Source organism: Amblyomma americanum, chromosome 3 (genome assembly GCF_052857255.1).
Source record: "Amblyomma americanum isolate KBUSLIRL-KWMA chromosome 3, ASM5285725v1, whole genome shotgun sequence".
Lineage (NCBI taxonomy): Eukaryota > Metazoa > Arthropoda > Arachnida > Ixodida > Ixodidae > Amblyomma > Amblyomma americanum.
The window spans coordinates 163,442,298-163,462,390 of NC_135499.1; the positions used below are offsets into that span (position 1 = coordinate 163,442,298).

General features: G+C 45.4%; 2 protein-coding genes across 2 annotated transcripts in view; one reads left to right on the forward strand and one right to left on the reverse strand.

Moving 5' to 3' along the window:
- LOC144125325 (uncharacterized) overlaps nucleotides 1–20,093 on the reverse strand; it is a 50,124-nt gene that overhangs the window by 24,375 nt on the left and 5,656 nt on the right. The window contains exon 2 of the mRNA XM_077658602.1: nucleotides 16,348–16,449. Coding sequence (XP_077514728.1) covers nucleotides 16,348–16,449 — 102 coding nt within the window. The remainder of the gene's footprint in view (nucleotides 1–16,347; nucleotides 16,450–20,093) is intronic.
- Nucleotides 1–20,093, forward strand: part of LOC144125326 (UPF0764 protein C16orf89 homolog) — a 79,194-nt gene that overhangs the window by 13,745 nt on the left and 45,356 nt on the right. The gene's annotated exons all lie outside the window — the stretch shown is intronic.

A 20,093-nucleotide genomic window follows, 5' to 3' on the forward strand; every position in this document is an offset into this window, starting at 1 on the left:
AGGAGAAACTAAAAGTAAAAAAGACAAAAGACTCAGGCAAAATGCGTACAAGTCAACGCAGGGTTTTGTCAGGCGTGAAGAATCTCGACTCGTCTGATGGAGCATCATTTCTTCAGAACATCTTCTGAATCCCTTGACACACTGTGCTCTTGATATAACAGATACCGGTTCCTTTCTCTTGAACAGCATCTAGGAGTCCAAAAGAGCTCATTTCGTATGACCGGAATCTCGATGTGACTTCCAAATTCTTTTTTGCGGCCGTCGCTAGTGCGGTTTGTCAATATCTATACGTATACTAATGTCTAGCTGTCGGCTCCATTTATCAGTGGTCCAGAAATCGGGTTGTTAGGCAGCGCCTACGTTATTTCGAGCCACTTGCTGAGGGAAGCAGAACGGCAAGGAAATTTTAAGCTGAAGGGGCGGTGTTTTACGTCGCCTCCATTACTGACGGCTTCGAGATCGGCTCACTTATTACCGTTCCTGAAGCAGAAGCTTGCTTCAACCTCTGGAAACTTCTGAGCAGTGAATTATTTCTAGTAATTTGTTTTCTCAGCGTCTTTAGTCTATTGAATTTCAATCCAAAAGATTCCGCTTGTGTTCCTCGTTCATTCCAATCTTGTACCAAGGACACATTGCGCGAGAGCCCGCGGATATCAACGACTGAAAGGTACAGCAATAACCGAGACAAAAGTCAAGGAAGAACGAATGAGGACACATCAAGTAGCAAATAAAAGAAAAATTAAGCAAGCTAAACTCCCCAAGCGAAAACAGGACCATCACTAGAAGAAAAGCGCACCACAGTACGCGCCCTTTGTGCATCCTTGCCAGCTTAAGCCCAGACTCCGCTTCTGATACATGGTGCTCTGTCTTTGTAACTTGGTCACAAGGCCAAGTGATATTAAAGCACCGCTAGATTTACTCCCTTCAAGCATGCGCCCTCGTCCAAGCAATAGCTGAAGCGCTGGTAAGGAATTGAGATGAACTAGCCATTGTTTGGCGCAAAGCCGAGAGAAACTTTATTAGGACAACGCCGGTGAGACATGCGCACCCTGGCTGCAACGATAGGAGGCGCACGTTAAGCCACTACTGCTGCCGACACGTGCAAAATTAAGTATTCAATTTCGTGTAGGTGTCGCTTGTTCCGCGGTGCAAGAACCTATGTAAGCTCGACAAGAAGTGGACACGGCTGATGTGAAGAGTCGTATTCTCTGAAAGGCGTAGACTCGAACTAAGGATACAACACGAGGACTATGTTACATTCTATGTTACGTTCAATAAAACAGTCGAAGCTTGCAACAGAAATTGGTTATAGGAGAAGATTAGTCCCCTTTTGTAATGTGAGATGTGGCTTGTGTGCGGTACTCCGACATTTATACGAGGAAATAGGTTTGCAACCAAAAGCACAATTGTTCATGCGACGTTGTTATCCTTTCCATGCTCTCATACAGGGTAGAAAACTACGTCATCTCCACCTCATTTTTCTCTCAATTCACGCTGTTGGTCCTTGCCACAGGGAGTTAATTTCGTTCTATGTCACGAACTGTTGTTTAGTTGGTTGCTATACGTACGGCATGCCGAGCATACAAGCCATCACGCTTTTACAGGTTCTTTTTGAGTGTCCCTGGATATATTAGCGTTCACGTTTTAGTTCACATTAGTTTATAAATACTTATATTTAATTTATTATTATATAAAAACATACTCCTATCAGCAACAGTAAGCGAGCTGTATATGGTTCTTTTTCTTTTTGTCTTTGTTCGTTTCTTAATTCAGACCCGAAAGACCTTGCACGCCGCTTCGAAAGTAACAGCTAGTTTCAGAAATAACTCTATCATTTGTAATCTGGATACTTTTGTCTTTTTGGGGAACTTATCATGGTCGTTACAAACGTCGCAAGTATGCTACACAAATCAGTGGCATAAGACGCTTCCGGGTGGCGCAAGTGATGTTTCATGTTGTAACCAAAAATTCTCTAAATTAGAGACCCTAATTTCCCTGTCTCAGGTCTCTTTTTATTGAAAAATCTTTACAACCACCCAATTTGGAAAGTGACACGATTTCGCTTCTTAAAATTCTCTGAAATTCCGAAAAAATTGCGTTTTCGACTAAATTTACTCCACATATTTCCTGAAAAAGGAAAAAAATTCCCCAATGGAACATCACTGGATGCCGTGTAATTTGCTGGAGAAACATCTAAGACACGGAACTGGGGGAGTTAGCAGCCATATTTGTATTACGGTGCAAGCAACTGGAATGCCAGTCAAAGCTCTCACGCTGGAAGATGCCTTAAACACTATTCAAAATATATTTCAGAAAACCGGCTGCAGCTTTACATTTCATCATCATCATCATCATCGTCGTCGTCGTCGTCGTCGTCATCATCATCATCATCATAATCATCATAATAAACATCATCATCATCATCGTCATCATCATCAACCTGACTACACCCGCTGCACGCCAAAGGCCTCTCCCATGTCTCTCCAATTAACCCTGTCCTTTGCTAGCTGCGCCCACCCTACGCCTGCAAACTACTTAATCTCATCCGCCCACCTAACCTTCTGCTTTGCAATTACATACAAGTAATATATAACTTGAAAATTAGGAAAGGTAGTTGGAGGGAGATAGCGTTACGAGAATGTAGGCCGAAGCTTCCTCCTAATCTTCTTGTTCAAGGCTGAGTTGTATGCAGGGACGTACAGACAATCGTATCCTGTGATCCTCTTCCGTTTCAGTAGAATGAATGGGTTTAATACTAAGTTTGGGCTCATCACTTCAGACAACGAGTAGTGCTGACTTGCCTTCAGCGAAGTGATAAACCTCGTTTTCTCCAAAAATATATGAGTGGTTAACACGAACCAATTTTTAAAGTGTGGGTAGTTTCAAGTTATCATAATTGACATGCTGGGATGTCTTCTACGGGATGCTCCTGAACTGCAGTCTTTGCGTCACACATGGCAAGCATGCTTCTACTTGCATAGGTATCGTCGCAGTAAGAATTCAAGGTCCCATTAGGGACCAAGAAATGAGAGCAAGTAGTCTACGCGTCTGAGCACGTTTTAATTTATGCCGGCTGGAGAATAAAATAAACAGCATCAGCAAAGTTGGCGCGGAACGCGCGAAAACTAATCACAGACAAAAATCGCGGCGCCAGTCTAGGAACAACGCAACGCAGAGACTGAGAGACTCAATAGCTTTCCAGTGTGGAGGAAAGTACAATTAATTACCAGCTCGCAATTAATTGCGTGTTGGCAATTACAACTTTAATTAGATGACACAGAGCGCCAATATATTCAGCAGACAGGGAGGCCATTAGTTAGGCCTCCTCAACTCAGCGAAACCCAGTAGCTCGCCGAGAGCCAACTGAAATAGCGTGCTTGTCGAGCACGGGCGTCAAGGAAATAATAATAGTAATAATTGGTTTTTTGGGGAAAGGAAATGGCGCAGTATCTGTCTCATATATCTTTGGACACCTGAACCGCGCCGTAAGGGAAGGGATATAGGAGGGGGTGAAAGAAGAAAGGAAGAATAGGTGCCGTAGTGGAGGGCTCCGGAATAATTTCGACCACCTGGGGATCTTTAACGTGCACTGACATCGCACAGCACACGGGCGCCTTAGCGTTTTTCCTCCATAAAGACGCAGCCGCCGCGGTCAGGTTCGAACCCGGGAACTCCGGATCAGTAGTCGAGCGCCCTAACCACTGAGCCACCGCGGCGGGGCTCAAGGAAAGCAGAAAGGTAACAATTTGGATAGAAGGAACTACATCTCTTCGTCGTGTTCGAGGCTGGTATGAAAAAAAAGAAGTGCTGAGCTTGGCTATGTAAGTTTCGCGCGTTCGCGTAATCCTGTTCGCTGTTGTTTTTATTCTTTTGTAGTTTTTAGGCGCATAACTCGGCTTTATGGTCGCGGCGGAATGGACAGCACATCTTCGATGATTGCTGACGACCATGAGAACGGCATTGTGAATAGGTACTTTGCACATTTGCGTAGTGAAAGATATTACGGCCAGGCATGTCTTGAAATCATATTTGGGGTGTATAGTCCCGAATCTCCACGTGCGGCTGAATACTCCGTACAGACGTTTATGCATTAAGACCAAGTACGCCTTCATAGCGCGGACGATAACGAGAAATCTCCGGGCACGCGCATTCTCTTTAGCCCCTCCGGTTGGCACGGGTTCGGTGCTGGAATAAATTAGTGCTTTAGAGGCGTCTGGAATCGCGCACAGTTCCGCCGAAATTAATAATGGTTGCCAAGCGGCGGAGAATCCGCCTCGCATGCGCGGCAGGAACCGGATTCTAAGGAGGCTATAAACTTTGCGAACAGCGCTTGAGGCCCTGTTGTGCTGTGGTAAAGCATGCCACGCCATTCACTGGCATAAGATGCTTCCGGATGGCGCAAGTGATGTTTCATGTTGTAACCGAAAATTCCCGAAATTAGAGACCCTAATATTCATATTTCAGGCCATTTTTTCTTTTGAAAAATCTCGACAACCTCACAATTTGGAAAATGAGACAATTTCGCTTCTTAAAATTTTCTGAAATTGCATAAAAATTCACTTTTCGACTAAATTTACGGAGGGAGCACTGCGATTTCAATGAAAAAAAAAGCAAAGAGCTGCTGGTCTGGCTCGAGGCTGCCACTCTTGCGATGAATGCCATGACTTGGAAAATTGTGTCAGTAGAAAAGGAACCTTTAAGAATGTGAAGAAAGGTCTTGCCTTAATCCCGACAGGACTTCTGCGCTGGATGCTTGCAAAAACGCAAAGCGAGTGGTACAGTTCTTTCGAAATTCTTTCCGCAATTCGCGTACAGTTGAAGAGAGTGCGTTCGAATAAAAAAAAAGAAAAAAGAACGATAGGAGGACTGTGCCTGCAATGTGCTGTGTGCTTCACCGTCGTCCCACGCGATACACTAGGCGGTGCATTAAGCGTTCTTTCCATTTCGATACATTTTATTCAAGCAGCGATTCGAAGCAAGGACGAAGCTCCCAGCTTAGTTTCGCTCATGTCTGAGGGTGAGAAAAATCTGAAATTTCTGAATGCAGACTGAATACGAAAGAGTGAAGTCGAAATCACCGAAGAAAACAATGTAAAGAGACACACAAAAAAGATGAAATAGTGGATGCAGGGACGAGGCAGCACCTTAAAAAAAAAAACCGCGATTTATGAAAAAAACAACAATAAATCGACAGTGAACAATACTGGCTTTATCAGCTACTGAAAAACCATATACTGCGATCCCTTTGCTGAGGTTATTTTTATTTTATTTTTAAATATCTTGAATGTACTCCTGAAGGCCCTCGAAGGAAAGAATTACACTGGGGAGAAGCGCAATGCATAAATTACATAATACATGAAATCACACAATCCATAAATATACCTTTAGGAGTTATGTTAGAATCGAACATAACGGGCTAGCGCCAACAAAATATTATAAAAACTAATCGCGATAACATGATGCAAAACGAGGAAAAAAGACTGTGCATTACTAGGCAGCCTGTTTACGGCAACTAAATTCAGTAAGCGTTATTTTACCGAGACCAAGGCAAGAAACTGGGGACGGAAGAATTACATGAAGCTCATGAAGATGAAAATAGATATCAAAGAAGCTTAGTTGTGCTAGCTATTCTGAAAGAAACTTTCGAGCGGAAGACCGCACTTATCCACAAATATTTCACGAATATGGCAGTATGTGCTGACTCCTCGCGAGAGTGCACCATCTTTATACATGTGCGCCTGTTTCGAACAAGCAAGCGTTTTATGCATTTATATAATTAGAATTTGCAAGTGACATAGAAGATTAAGGTTATATTAAAATATTTCAGCAGTAAAAGTGTGTGTTCCCTCTTACATGGCCCTGATGCCATAGCTAATTATGATGGCATTGGCAAGGCAATTATCCTTCAAACAGCTCGACAAGAAATTAATATCGAAGCGCAGGTGACTGCAGAAGCTCTCGTTGAATGCGATATCAAAATTAGGCTCCGGAAGAATCACTCCAGGGTGGCCGGTCTCCAGATGGCGGTACAAGTCAACTACAACTGCTTGAGGCGTAAACTGGATAAATAGAGGAACCTAAAACTCGCAGAGCACGAGTAAAAATTTATTTTGGCAATAGCGAATGTTCAGCGTCTGCGTTGCATGCTGAGTTCCGGCATGATCGCGTATTGCACTTTAAAAAGAAATGTTACAATGGTATGAAACTGAAATTCTCAACACTCCAGTTATAAAAATGATCTGTAGACAGGGCATAGAATAGACTCTATTGAATTTCTATAGATATTTTTTTTGTCTATTCATTGTCTAGAGACAAAAGTCTACTAAGAGTGTATGACCATAAATCGATAGATTGTCTATAGACTGTCTATAGGATTTGTGCTGCCTATAGCCTGTTCTCTAGGGTTTGTCTATAAACTTTACAGACAGGAGTCTATGGAGAGTCTATAGGAGTCTATAGACTGTCTACAGAAGTTTTTTAAGGGCTGATCCAAGAGTTGCATACCCATCGAACAAGATATTAATAGTGCGGCGTCTACGAAGTTTTCGGAGGTCACCCGCGCACAGGGTGCTTTGGTCTGAACACATATCATAATTTACTACTAAGATAGACCACTAATCACACGCTGGATGTAGAGACTTCAGTATAAAACGTGTTGGATGGCGAAACTCTCGTTCCGGACGCCTGGCATTAAAAGACCGTGTCAGGCGTATACGCCTTCCCCGAAATGAACGATAAGATGACGGACCGGAAAACTTCACCGAACCTCGCGTTCTTTAGCCCGCCTTTTTTACTAACTAAACTTGGGACCAGCTCCGCTTCATTTGCTCCAAGGCACCGCGGTATTAGGACCGTGCGTAATTTATGTAGCATGCGGCTTATCTGTACGGGGTCAGGCAATTGCACCTTGCTTGTTCATTTGTGCTTAGCTTCAAAGAACGACGCGATGCTGACGCAGCCCGGCGTCTTCCGGTACATTTGGGCCGGAGTTCGGGTCAGTTCCATGCTCGCTCGGCAGAATAGTAGGAGTAAAGACCTTTACGAGATCTTGCCAGCGAAAAGTTTAAGCGAGACCGCAGCGCCTCTTTATTATTTGTTTTAAATGAATAAAAGGTCAAAGTAATAACAACCCTGAATGGTGAGACAGTTGGTAACGCGTGTCAGAAGGATAACCAGAAAAAAAAAATAGACGAACACATTAGGAAAAGACAACGGTCAACTGGAAGTGAGTGTGTTGCTTGATTTATTTTTCGATTGGTTGACACCATTCTTAAAAAAGTAGTATGTAGGGGACGGAGATCAGGGCCCTAAAAAACACGAAATAGGCAGGTATGCAGGTAAAAAAAAATCAAGAATAAATACTTGAGTAATGCTTTGTATTGTTCAGCAAAACATTGCAATAGCATCACTAACAAAAACTGCGCTGGTCAACACCTTCATGATGTTCCCGTAAAAGAATAAAGGGTGATCGCTCTTGTACATCTACCACGGAGCGTTTACACTCCAAAACCATGTTGCAATAAGTAACATCATTAGGTTCTCATACTTTAAGCATGCGCTGTTCTTCCCAACCATAGCTTTATAATATGCCAATTTTTTTTCGGCGTTGCGTGAGGATAGCGGTCCTAACTTGAAACACGAGAGCTAAGACTGAGGTCATCTCCGTGCAAGCCAAGTCTTACCTGCGAAGTAAGGTCTATTTTTACCCCTACACCCGGCCTCGATTCTAGGTCTTCTGACCACTGCGCCTGCACAGTGAGTGTGTTAACACGGAATATTATGCAGCGGTTGCTTGTGGTTGTTTCACCCGCTGGCTCGGCACGTTTTGGTGTAAGAATGTCTCATGTCTGGACGCGTTGACCCATATTCCTTAAGCAGCGAGGGGAGACATTTTTGCTCAAAATATACGTATAATGGGTGTGTCTGCATATTTGCAGTAACTCGCAGCTTCACAATAGGAAGTGTTGAAAACAAGGATGTGTTGTTGGCAAGCAGTAATTATTGGAAACGTAATGTCTCCCACTGGAAGCGTTTAGCTAAGTGTCGCCGGTACTCGCACAACACCATACAAGCTCGTACAATTACGGCCACGGAAGGAAATTACGTACTTTCACGGCGCTAACTCAACTTCATCGTCGACACGTAATTAAGCACGTCGTACATATTTATGCGCGACCTCAGCTGCCGATCGCTCCATTGCCACAGTCATTTTTAATTCAGAAGTGTCTGTCCGCCTCTGCACAGGAAGTGCCCGCACTCTCAGTTGCTTGGGTAATAGCGTGCACTTCGGGAAAAAAAAAGAGGAATATTGTGGTAGGCGTCTTTTCGCACAATTTTTATGCGCTACAGTCAAAACTCGCTGTAAAGAATTAACGGATATAACGAAGGAATAGCTGCTCCTTTTCGAAGCACACAAGGAAGCCCATGCATTCAGTGCGGCAAACTAATGCTACCGCGCATAATCCTCTCTATCGAGCACCGCACAAAACTCGCAAAATCTTCCCGCCCAAGCGAGGCCTGAATAGAGCGTTTCACAGGAAGATTCGCGGCTTCGACGCTTGTTTTGACACCGACGCTCCGATATTTGAGGAAAATCGGTGATGAATGCATAACGAACGGTGTGCGGCCCGCAGCTCTATGCTGCACCGTAGCTCCTACGCGTGATGCTGTACCAAGCTGCAGAAGGTCACTGGAGTATACCCGTTCTCAAATATCCTGATTGCGCAGGGCCCGCTGTGAGAATACCCCGCTTCTCGGGTGTCATGTGCAGTTTAGTTTCTGTTTTAGCAGTGTAACTACATGTTTCAAATAATATGGAAGTGTTTTTGGTGTGTTTTACGGTCTCTAGGCCCCTCTGGTTTCACAGGGCTAAGCGGTGGCAAAAAATAATTTCGTTGGCCTGAAAGTTGCGAAAGGTGTACGCATTCGTCGCAAGACACTACTCTCACGCGAAAAGGTATTATAACCAGGGGGCTCGTGCGTCATGCAGAAAAGTCAATCAAAACGGGTGCTCGCGTGCGACGAAATCGCTGCGTGGCCTCTTTCACGGCGGCACTTATCGTCTTCAGCGCTCAGGAAATAGAGATGCCTATTTCAAATATTTCTCCCCCTTTGCTCTAGCACGTAATTCCACCAAGATCATTGTCAATGTGCTGAACCTTATACGGGCCCGGGAGAAACGGACGTTAGCTGGCAAGGCTTACACACACCGTTGGTGGTGCAGTGTTTAGAGGAATCACCTATCTAGTCACCGATATGCACAGTGCAAAGAACGAGATCAATATAACCACAAAAACGAGAACCAAACCATATACTCTCGTAAGTCGACCAGGATATGAAGGAATAAACAATATGCGACCGTCGCAGTGCAAGCTGCCACGAAATTTAATCGCGCTTGCAACTCCAGGAGAACGAAATATTCTTAAATATTCCGCAAATAATGCACCAACTTTCTGCCTGCGACGAAAGGACAAGCAACGGCGTACGCTTCTTGTACCGCGGCTGCATGATTCCAAATAATCTCAGGTTGTTTTCGAAACGACAAGCACACCACATATTGAACTCGGACGTACTGGGTATGTGCATAAGAGCTTTCATATAGGAATACGTAACATATGGATACATAATGCGTTTACAACTTTGGGATTGGTCGAATTTGCTTTCGCACTTCATTATAGAATAATGGGTGAGATGCAGGCCGATGCAAACTGACGGATATGCCGACAGGGTGAAGTTTGTTTGTGACATCTTATTTATTTCATTGTTATTAATTGTCAAGCTCTGGAAGTTGCTTTATCCGCACTTTTATCTTGACTTTAACAACCACTAACACGCAAGAACGCTGAACTGCCTCGGCTCGATGCGAAAAGAAGTCCAATAGCAAATCACTTCAGTCGCTCGCTGTTCGATGTTTCTCGCAGAAAACAGAGAGGAGAGCGCATCCAAAGACGCACGGTGCACTAATTCGCCGATTGCATAGACCGTACTGTAGGCGAGTCACGCTTGACTACGAAGAAAACACTGCAGGAGAGTGAGTCCCTGCTTTCCCTTAATTTGGTTTATGTGCGTTTAACGTCCCAAAGTGACTCACGCTATGAGGGACGCCGTAGTTAAGGGCTCCGGAAATTTCGACCACCTGGAGCTCTTTAACGTGCACTGACATCGCACAGTGCAGGGATTTCTAGCATTTCGCCTCCATCGAAATTCGACCCCCGCGTCCGGGATCGAACCCGCGTCTTTCGGATCAGCAGGTGAATGACGCAAAAATGGGCCTATAGGCCTAACTTCTCCGCTCACTCGTTGTGCGGCTTTTATTGTCGAAAACACCAACTTGGTGACGTTCACATGCGCACGCGACACAGATTCATCGATGGCGAAACCCACACTCCTGGTGCATCACACCTCAACACTGAGAACGCGATAGCGTTATCGGGTACCGTTCTCATCGCCTACTCAATTACATAATTCCTAATTAGCATACTATAATTACTCATGTACGCATCAGTACTATCTCTAAGACGAGAACGCATTCACTTAGCTCTACCTTTCGAGCCTTCTTGGCCTAGCCTATGGGTAGCGTGTCTGTCGTGGGATCGGTTCCCACCCTAATCTGGTTTTCTTTTCAGCTCAGTATTATAAGGACTTGGCTTTCATCGAGGGTTTTTGCTCACAGCCAACGATGCCGACTCCGACGACACCGGTTTTTCTGTGATACGGGACCCTAACGCTCTCGCGTTAAAAGCACCGAACATGAGAGTGTTGACGCATGCTACAAAACGTGATCCAGCCGAAGCATCGAAGTCGCTATCCTCGCCGACCGCCGTCACAATAGTTCGCAGACGTCATGTCACGTGATGCAGGCTTGGTGTTCTCGCTCTGATTGGCTGGAAAGCCAGCTCGCAGAGACGTCATAAGATGACGTTGAGTAAAATTTCTCATGCGGAAGGTTTTCGGAAATTTCATTTGCGGTGTTCTCAGGAAGACGGCCACCGTTTCGCTCAGAAGAAATTGTTGGCAGAGCTTCCGATGAGCACTCTATCCATATTTCTAAGTTTGCTATTTTCCTCGTGAAACTCACCTCACGTTCCTCGTGCATGCACTTTTTTGTGAAGATTCATCAAAAACAACAGCAGCAACAACAACAAAAAAAAGACTGAGGACGTGCCTCTTAGCAGATGAAGCGACTGGGAGCAAATAAGCAGTGCACGTACAATCACGAAGAAAAAAAATTAGCAGAGGAACACCTAATTTCATTATGTGTTGGCAGTTGGATAACATTAGCAGCTATTGATGTCTCACCCGAACAAACGTCACTTTCCTGCAGCCAATAATATGCTGCTGTCTGGTGAAGACACCTCTCTCCAGCTAATTTGCGAAATAAAAGTAAAAGTAAATTAAAATTCAAAGAAAATTGTGAATATATATTGTGGGGTTTATCGCCCCGAAACAACACATGGACTATGAGGGACACTGTGTAAGAAAAAAGTACAAGTGCTCTTGACATCGGGTGCATTTGCAGTTCCTGTGATTTTCCAAGAGCAAGCCAACTGGCATACTACATCGCCAAGTTCTGTAGATACGTTGATAAACTAGATAAGATGTAGATACGTTAATAAACTACCTTCAGTACTACGTCGCATAAATACGAGAAACAAGACAATATAGAACCCAAACTTTCGTACTAAGAACATTCCGCAGGGAGTCACAATTCATCATTTCCTATGAGAGCCCGGCGTACGTGTAACAAAGCTACATGCCTCGTACCGAAGAGCTCTATGCCGAAGAACCTGTCGCTAGCGGCTATTCATCGAAACCGGATTGTAAATGAGGTGGCACGCAGGAGCTTTATTCTTGGCGGAGGAAACCACTTTCTCAAATAAGTTTCTGTGCGAAAAAAAAAATCGTTTTCGCTCCAACGTATTTCCCAACGGGACTTCACGCAGCATTGAGGGAGCTTGAAATATACAGGAAAAGCACATACAAGATTTCGAAATGTCTTCCTTTGAAGCTGCCTCGCACTTGGCAACAACATCAATAACAAGAACACGCGGGTTTCTGCGTCATTTCATTCCACTATCACATTGGCCAGTTTATGCAGCGAGCAAATAATGGTGAGCGTTTTCTTCACGTCGGCGGCGAGAATTTTTGAGCTACCCCCGTATGTCCGGCACGCAAGATAACATATGCCTGGTGGCTGTTTCGAGTGTCCTACGGATATTGGAGCGAAAATTGAGCGACACCAGCTGTCGTACGTGTCGTAGCAATAAGCTTTGCATGTCGCAGACGCTCATTTTTTCCCCGTCATTTGCTTGTGATGAACCATGTGAAGAAAAGTCGCATGCTTCTGGGCAGTTGTCGTCTGTTCTCACATCTCACTGACAGATTCCAACGTCTTGCCAAAACAGAGTTACATCCGTAGATATTGAGTAGCAGGACGCTCTATCCAAATTGCCTTTGCGACAGTTCGGGCAGCATAAATCGTTACTTATAAGCCTTGCTGTGTTTTAGGCCATGTTTTACCTAATACCTAACACGTGTTTCATTCTCCACTGCTCTGTAGCTGTTCCTGATATTGAGAGAGACACCAAGGTGAATTTGTCGGACAGGACGCCAAATTAAATTCCCAAGTGCGCTTATATTTGTTCGCTAAATGGTCTAAATATGCATGACCACGGCCGCCGAGATGGTCGTATACCACACGTATACATCCACTGCTGCGTGGATGACATTTGCAGGAAATGAAAATACTCAAAACTAGCCGCCATAACCGTCCTCCCACTTCTTTCCGCACAGAACAGGCTTTTCTGTAAACAAGTTGTATTGCAATCTACCTTTATACTTACCTTTGTTGTTGTTGCGGTGACTAGACGAGTACTGTAAACCAGGTGCATAGAAAAGGAACCAGCGAAAATAGACGCAAGACAAGAACAAAGGAGGCACAAACCACAACGCTTCTATGCAATATGAACCAACTAGCCTAGCAGTTTGCACTCCTAAACCAGGTGCCTTCAGGTTTGATCATGACCTCAAAACGAAATGTTGCTGCGAAACTGGCTGGTTGAGGAAAAATGTCACTTATGGTCGGAAACCCGTCGCAGGCGAAACTTCGACTTTTCTACTCAACGAAACATCAATTAAGTCCTCCTGCTTCTCATCACAAGGATGGCGGCAAAAACACGCCAAGGAGCTCCAGGCAGGTCTAAATTATTCCGGAACTCATCTCCACGACATCTCTACTCTCACGTTTGGGTGCGTTACGCTATAGCTTACACCTGCATCGTTGGCTTCGGTACTCGAATCCACGCATTTGTTATTACTCGTCGCTTTATTTAAATACAAAGCCGCACCCCGATACAACTGGTCGCATGTGGCAGCCTGCAACAACAGTTCAAGGCCTGCACGGCACAGGCGAGACAGGCGTTTCAAGTGCGGCGCTCAGCCAGGGTAGTCGTGACGCGCTGGCAGACTTGCTCTTGTTTATCGCCGTCGGACGAGACCGAGACGAGCACGTTGTCTCTGCTTGCCGCGCGCGCGCGCCGCTCTGTTGCAACTATCGTGAGTTTTGATTTTTCGTAACGGGCCGCGGGACAAACGTGACCGCTTTTTTTCCCGAACGTGACGCTCGCCGGACACGCTCGTAAGCGGTTTCGAATGTGGATGACTGGGCGGCGGGCCCTAGTCCTCCGGCGAGCAGCTATCGTTCCGCCACTTTGGGCTAACCCGACTCTCCCGTCTGGGAGAGACGCCGGAATTTCGCAACATCGGTCTATGATTGCCCGCTCTCTCGTGCTCTGATCTCTGACGAATTCCATATTTTGTGGCCCGGTAATTGGTAAGGCGCGGCGCGCCGCGATTCAACCACCAACTCTACTCTGTTTTGCAGAGTAATTTCTTGAGAGACGTACTCTTCGAATTGCGTAGGGCCAAGTATACTCTGCGACGAACTTCTGAAGCTTGTACAGTCATTGTCAAAAATATACAGCGCAAGGGGTATGCCTCCGATCCGGGTAGCGGGGCTCTTTAGCACATTTGATAGTCCTAAGGTTGGGAGGGTTTATTAGGGCCTTAATGTCTGCAAGAGCACCTGCACTGCAGGGCTCAGAAGCAGACCCCTTGGGCTGTATAGTTTTGACAAAGACTACATAATTAGTGCGCTGTTCGGCCACTTGAATCTCGCGTGCTTCTACGCTTCGCCCGACAACAGTTGGATAGTTAGACTAATCAAAGCCAGCAGTGACGGTTCCCCGCTAGGCGTGGTTGTTTTGTAGCGATAACTACATTACGGTAGCATTTCGAGCCTTCAGCGTGGCGGTGCCGCCACGCTGTCACGTGGTTGGTCACGTGGTGCAGAGCAGCTGCCGGCGGCGCGGCGCCGTGGCAGATCACGTGGCTCGTCACCTGGTTGGCCACGTGACCAATCACGTGGTGTGGAGCAGCTGCTGCTGCTGCTGGTGGCGCGGCGCTAGCGGCGCGCCGGCGAAACCGAGCTGCAACAGCTGTGCGCATGCGCCGTGTCAAGTCGGACGAGGAAGAAGGAATTTCCAGCGAAACGGAGCGGCGAAAGACTGACTTTGCAGTTCAACTGAGCAAGTTACACTCGGCCAGCTGCAGCTATCGCGTCACTTCAGGTTTAACCAGAGCTAAACCACCGCCAATTTTTCTGTTTGTCTGTTTTCGCTACTTCATAATTACGGTTTTTTATTGTGCACCAATTGCTTAATAATTTGTTAATCTATGCTCAAAGATCAGGTGCTTTGTCAAAACCTACGGAGCACGGTGATTCGTGACAAAGAACAGCCAACAAGTCCATGTTTTCTGCACACAGCTCGTAAGCTTGTACATCTTCAAGTGCTGCGTTACTGTGAAATAAGGCATGGTTATATGGTGGGTACGTACTGACAGCTTGAAAGTACGCAGTTAAATAGTGCAGGTGCTAGCCGCGGTTGTCACGACGCAGATGACGTTGAACCAAATCTACAATCTGTTTTTTCCCGAAATATTCAATCGGCTTTGCCGCGTTACGCTCCGTCCAAGGATATGGTGTCAGTGGCTCTTAGTCAAACGAAGGCGAGGTGCGGAACGGTCATGAATGCGTACGTAGAGCCAGCCAGAGAACTAAGTTACTGCCATGAAACGCATGTATTATTCCTTTATTTCGTGCTTAAAAAAAGAAACCCGTAATTGCCGTCATTAGCTAGCCTTGAGGCGCTGCGATGAGGATGGTTTACAAACTTCGTAAGGGTTCGAAATGATGGAAGCGAACACCACGTGGAAGCTGATCAAAGTTAGAGCTTCCCAACGGTTTCACTAAATTTCGCCCAGCAAAGAATCAACAGAGTGTCAAACACACATAAAAGGCGTCAAAAGTACAGTAAAAAGAAATGGATAAAAAAAAATTAACATTCCACGAAATAATATATTACAGCAAAACGGCAAAACGTATAGAAACCACAAAACCGAGACATTTAAAAGCTCACTGAGGTAAGATTAATGCCTGTTTCTTTGTAACGACTGATGTGATTGTAGTTGCTAATGTGTGGGAGAATTTTTCCATAACATAATTGATTCTAGAGGTTACCAACTATACCGGTTGGCTGTAACGGAAAAAATGACTTCGATTCGTTCTAAGTCACGCAAAAGTCGTAAAGGTCTCTTCTTACGCTTGTTTTTCTTTTAAAGTTGCGCTTAATCTATGCGGTGTAATGTGCAGTAACCAATTTTGAGACATATATTCGCTTAGGTGTTGGTCATAACCACAGATGACGAATTGGTCGCATATCGCTGCGTGAGCATGTCGCTGTGTGAGCATGTCGCATTTCACTATGTTCGTTCCCATTTTTTGTCCTCTGTGTGTGCGTCTAAGATTGCACTGTTCTGTTCACCAGTACTTCAGTTACAAATGCCGACACTTTTGTCTGCGCATGTCGCTGAATATCTTGATCATCCCGTTTGATTCACAAGGCGATGCGTAAATAATAATTATCATCCCTAAAATTTCTCCGGAAACGAAGAAATTACATCAAGAAGACAGTACCAGGTTGAAAAAGGTTGCCAATTTAGCGAAATAGACTGCTTCTCTTGAATTGAATTCCAGGCAAAGAAAGTGCCATCGTCCTCGTCAAGAAACTCTCGCGGACTGCTGCGCTAGATCTGAATCAAATTCCTATTTATCAGATTAGTTTTCGATAATCATTATCGTAGTCACTAATCAGCGACAGATGAACTAACTAGGCTATCTTGAAGTTTATTGTACAAACCATTCAAACATCACTCCCGCAACAAATGTATCGCCAGAAGCGAATGTGCAAACATGACACGCCCTGCGTTCTGTGTGGATAAAATACTGACCTTGTCTCTTAGTGGAACCCTTCTTCCGCTCGAGAAACCTGCTCCAGAGTCTTTGAAAGTTTGATTGCTCGACGATGACATCGTGGCTTCTTGCGTCCGGGCCTGCGGTTGCAAATGAGGACACGAGTGTATTAATAAAGCTAACCTAGCGACCACTGCAAACCTGCACAGTCACATTGCAGAAAAACTTGCTGCTTCTCTTGTGGTGAAGCCAATTCTATAAGCATAGAAAGAAACGTTTGTTTGTCAACATGATCTTTTTCTCTCAGCATCAAGATCTGAAAAACACACAACAGGAAGCCTTCACATTATTGTAATATTACGATACAAGAATTTGTTGCATAGTACGGTTGTTGAATAGATCGTTTGTTTGTACTCTGAACATGATATTTGCCGTACCACCTCCGGGGTGTTCCACCTCCTGTGCCGTAGGGTACCCACCGGGGATACAATCGGTACAAGCTTCCTTCTGGTCCGGTGATCTGCTTCTCGGGGATGGAGTGCTTGGACAAAAGGGTCTGTGACACTATCTCGTGCAGACCGGAAACACATTAGCCACGGGGCTCACTGGCCTTGCGGTCCTCTCCCCTTCAAAATCAAATAATCGTATACCCGCCACAGTGGCTTAGTGGCTATGGCGATGGGCTGCTGAGACAAAGGTCGCGGAATCGAATCCGGGCCTCGGTGGCAGCATTTCGATGGAGGCGACATGCAAAGCCGCCTGTGTGCTGTGCGAAGTCAATGCGCGTTAAATGACCCTAGGTGCTCGAAATAGATCCGAGGCCACTCACTACGGCGTACCTCATGGAACACGTGACGCATCTAGACGCTAAACCTAATATACCACCAGATCATCACCATCATCAAAGAAAGGTCTCTGCTTAGCGACCATCAGAAATATGCTGTCGCGTGCCAGTACACGCAAGTTTACTTCTTCTAGCAAGCACACTTAACCACCTGGTATATTTTGTATCTTTCCGTTTTATAATATGCATTTCGGAGCAAATGCTAGCATCCTCAAATGATGCCGGCAGCGGTTCTGCTGCCATTATGCGTGCCGTTCTAAAGGAGAAATGTTTGAGAAAATGTGAAAGCAGTGCTTATGGCAATACAGTTTGGACGATGGCGGCGCTACCTCTCACAGGGTGTGCATTGCGTACTCATGGTAGCACCGGTGCTACCATCTTACCATTGCATTTGACGTTTACTAACCATAATACTGTCTTTTGCTAACTGCACCATTTATTTTGTCTCGTTGGACGAAAGCCCCGAGAAGACAAAGTCCTAGTGGCATGGTCTTGGAAATGGAGGATGGTCTTGGAAATCATAGGACTAATTCACGCAATTGTTGAGTCACCGCTTTTACCACAGGGCACTGGAAAATCTAGGTTATTTTTTTTGGCCCTAGTTTCTTGATGTTGGCGTATTCGCCCCATATGTTAATACTTTACCCATAAAAAATGAGACTTCAAGAGACAAGTACTTTGTCAGTGTATTAACCACGACTCACCGCAGCGGTGGCCTAGTGGTCTGAGCATCCGCCTCGGATGCGGGAGGTGCGGGGTTCGATCCTAGTGTTGTGCATACTTACTGCCGGGTACCCACCGGTGATACAATGGGCACAAGCTTTCTCCTGCCTGGTGCTCGGCTCCTTTAGGGTGAAATATTGGCAAATGGGTCTTCGACCCAACCTCGAGTAGTCAAAAACCTAGGGCCACGGCTCACTTTGGCCACAGATTCCCTTGCGCCATAAAATCCATCATCATCATCGTCATCATTAACCATGACTACCTTATGTTGTGGTGCACTTACTATGATGTACTGCGGTGTTTGTAGTATGTTGCATATGCCGCTGTGCGCTGTGAACTGTATTATTGATCTGTGTGCTCTGTCGCTGTGTGTATTAGAGCATCCGTTTATTTTGCTAATGGTGTACGGTGCGAGAATTTTTCCTTGGGGGTTTTAGTGGAATGTAAAAATTTTACTGATGTCGCAAATAAGAAAAATTTTACAAACAGGAACGCGAATTTCACCAATATTGAGCGCAGTTGCGATACATAGCTGGACATCAATAGTTGTATAGACGGATGTAACGGCTGGTGATGGGAGGCGGGGACGTGAGGGGCGCAATTACGGCGACGTTTTCTGCTCTTTAACATACTACAACAGGCGATGAAGTGGTGACATGAATCCTAAGCCCGCCGTAGAGCTGTTAGTCTGTTGGCTGTCAAAAGGTGCCATTGTCCAGTTGGTGTTGCTTCTGATTTCTGGCCACCTTGTGGGGTGCGAAAACTCCGGCACGACATGGGAATTACGGGTTGATTTAAGTAAATCTTTTTTAAGAGCGTTAGCTCTTACTCGTCACGTTTCTCAATTTCTTGGTCTGCTACCACCTCCCATCGGCGTGAAGTCCGAGGAATTCAAGATGGCAGCGCCCATAGTAAAATCGATATAGCAACCTAATCGGTGATTGATTGGTGACGTCATTAGCACATCGAACTGGTGATTGATTGGTGACGCCGCTAATATATCCAATTGGTGATTGATTTGTGACGTCACTTATAAATCCAAGATGTCGGCCAATAATGGTAATTAATTGATGACGTCAAATAAACGTACAAATTCGTATTCCCATTGGTGTTCCTCACTTTAGTCTCATTCACATCAATTCCAGTAAATCAAACAGCTAACGCTCGTAGCTGACGCTCGAGCCGACTCGGCTCCTTCAGCAGGAGTGACTGAGGGCAGTAGCTAGCGTCTTTAAGTACACTAGTTTAAAGACGCTAGCTGCTGCCCTCAGTCACCCCTGATGAAGGAGCCGAGTCGACTTCGAAACGTTGTGTTAAAATTAAAGTTTTCGGTTGGAGATGTGCAGTTTATTATAAGCCGTGACTTCCTAACTAGAGAACATAGAAGGAAAAAGGCAGCGGCTCAGAAACGACTCAGCACCATCATTCTTTGCAGGCTACTATTCATATTTTCAGTCCGAGGTAACAGCTGAACGACGAATGGCAAGCATCGCTAAACGTTCCCGTGCTGCGAACGAACAGTCGACGAATGCTTGCGCCAGTAGCAACGCTGCCTCGCGACAGCCGCCGTGTAAAACGCTGGCACCAGCAGATCCCGATGCTAAAGAATCGGAGCTCATGTACAGCACACTACAGGCGCAGCCAGCGACACTGTAGCCCATCGTGCTGCGTATTTAAAGAGAAAGCCTTACTGCTTGCTCAAAGCTGACTAGGCCACAAAGCGAAATTAAGAGGTCGTGGGTTCGGACCCCAAAGGCGGCATTGGCTGTTTTTTCTTCTGCTTTCTTATCAATTATCATTATACAATTACGTTAATCTCTCATTGATGTACACCACAAATTAAAAAAAAAAACATTCCCTACACTCTCTGGTTTCAGTGACTGTTGGCTTCCGTCATGTAGACCACTGCAAGACCGATACAAGCGCCCAGGTCGACAGCAATTCGGCCTCTACTTCGGTTACTACAGAAAAGGCAAATGAAAGAGAACGGAAAGAGACGTAAGGAGCCAGATACTGATTTTACGGCAGACTGCTGACAAGTGCAAGATGCAAGGGAAGAAGTTGCAAGAGGATTGTTTGACTGCAGACACTTTCTGCAGCAGATCGGGAGCGGCGGGAAAAGAGGCTTCAGGTTTGTTTCTCATGGGTCAAATTGCCAATTTCAAGAAAAAAAAAAGATTGAGGCACCTCCTTAAGGGTTACACGTGATCCTTCAGC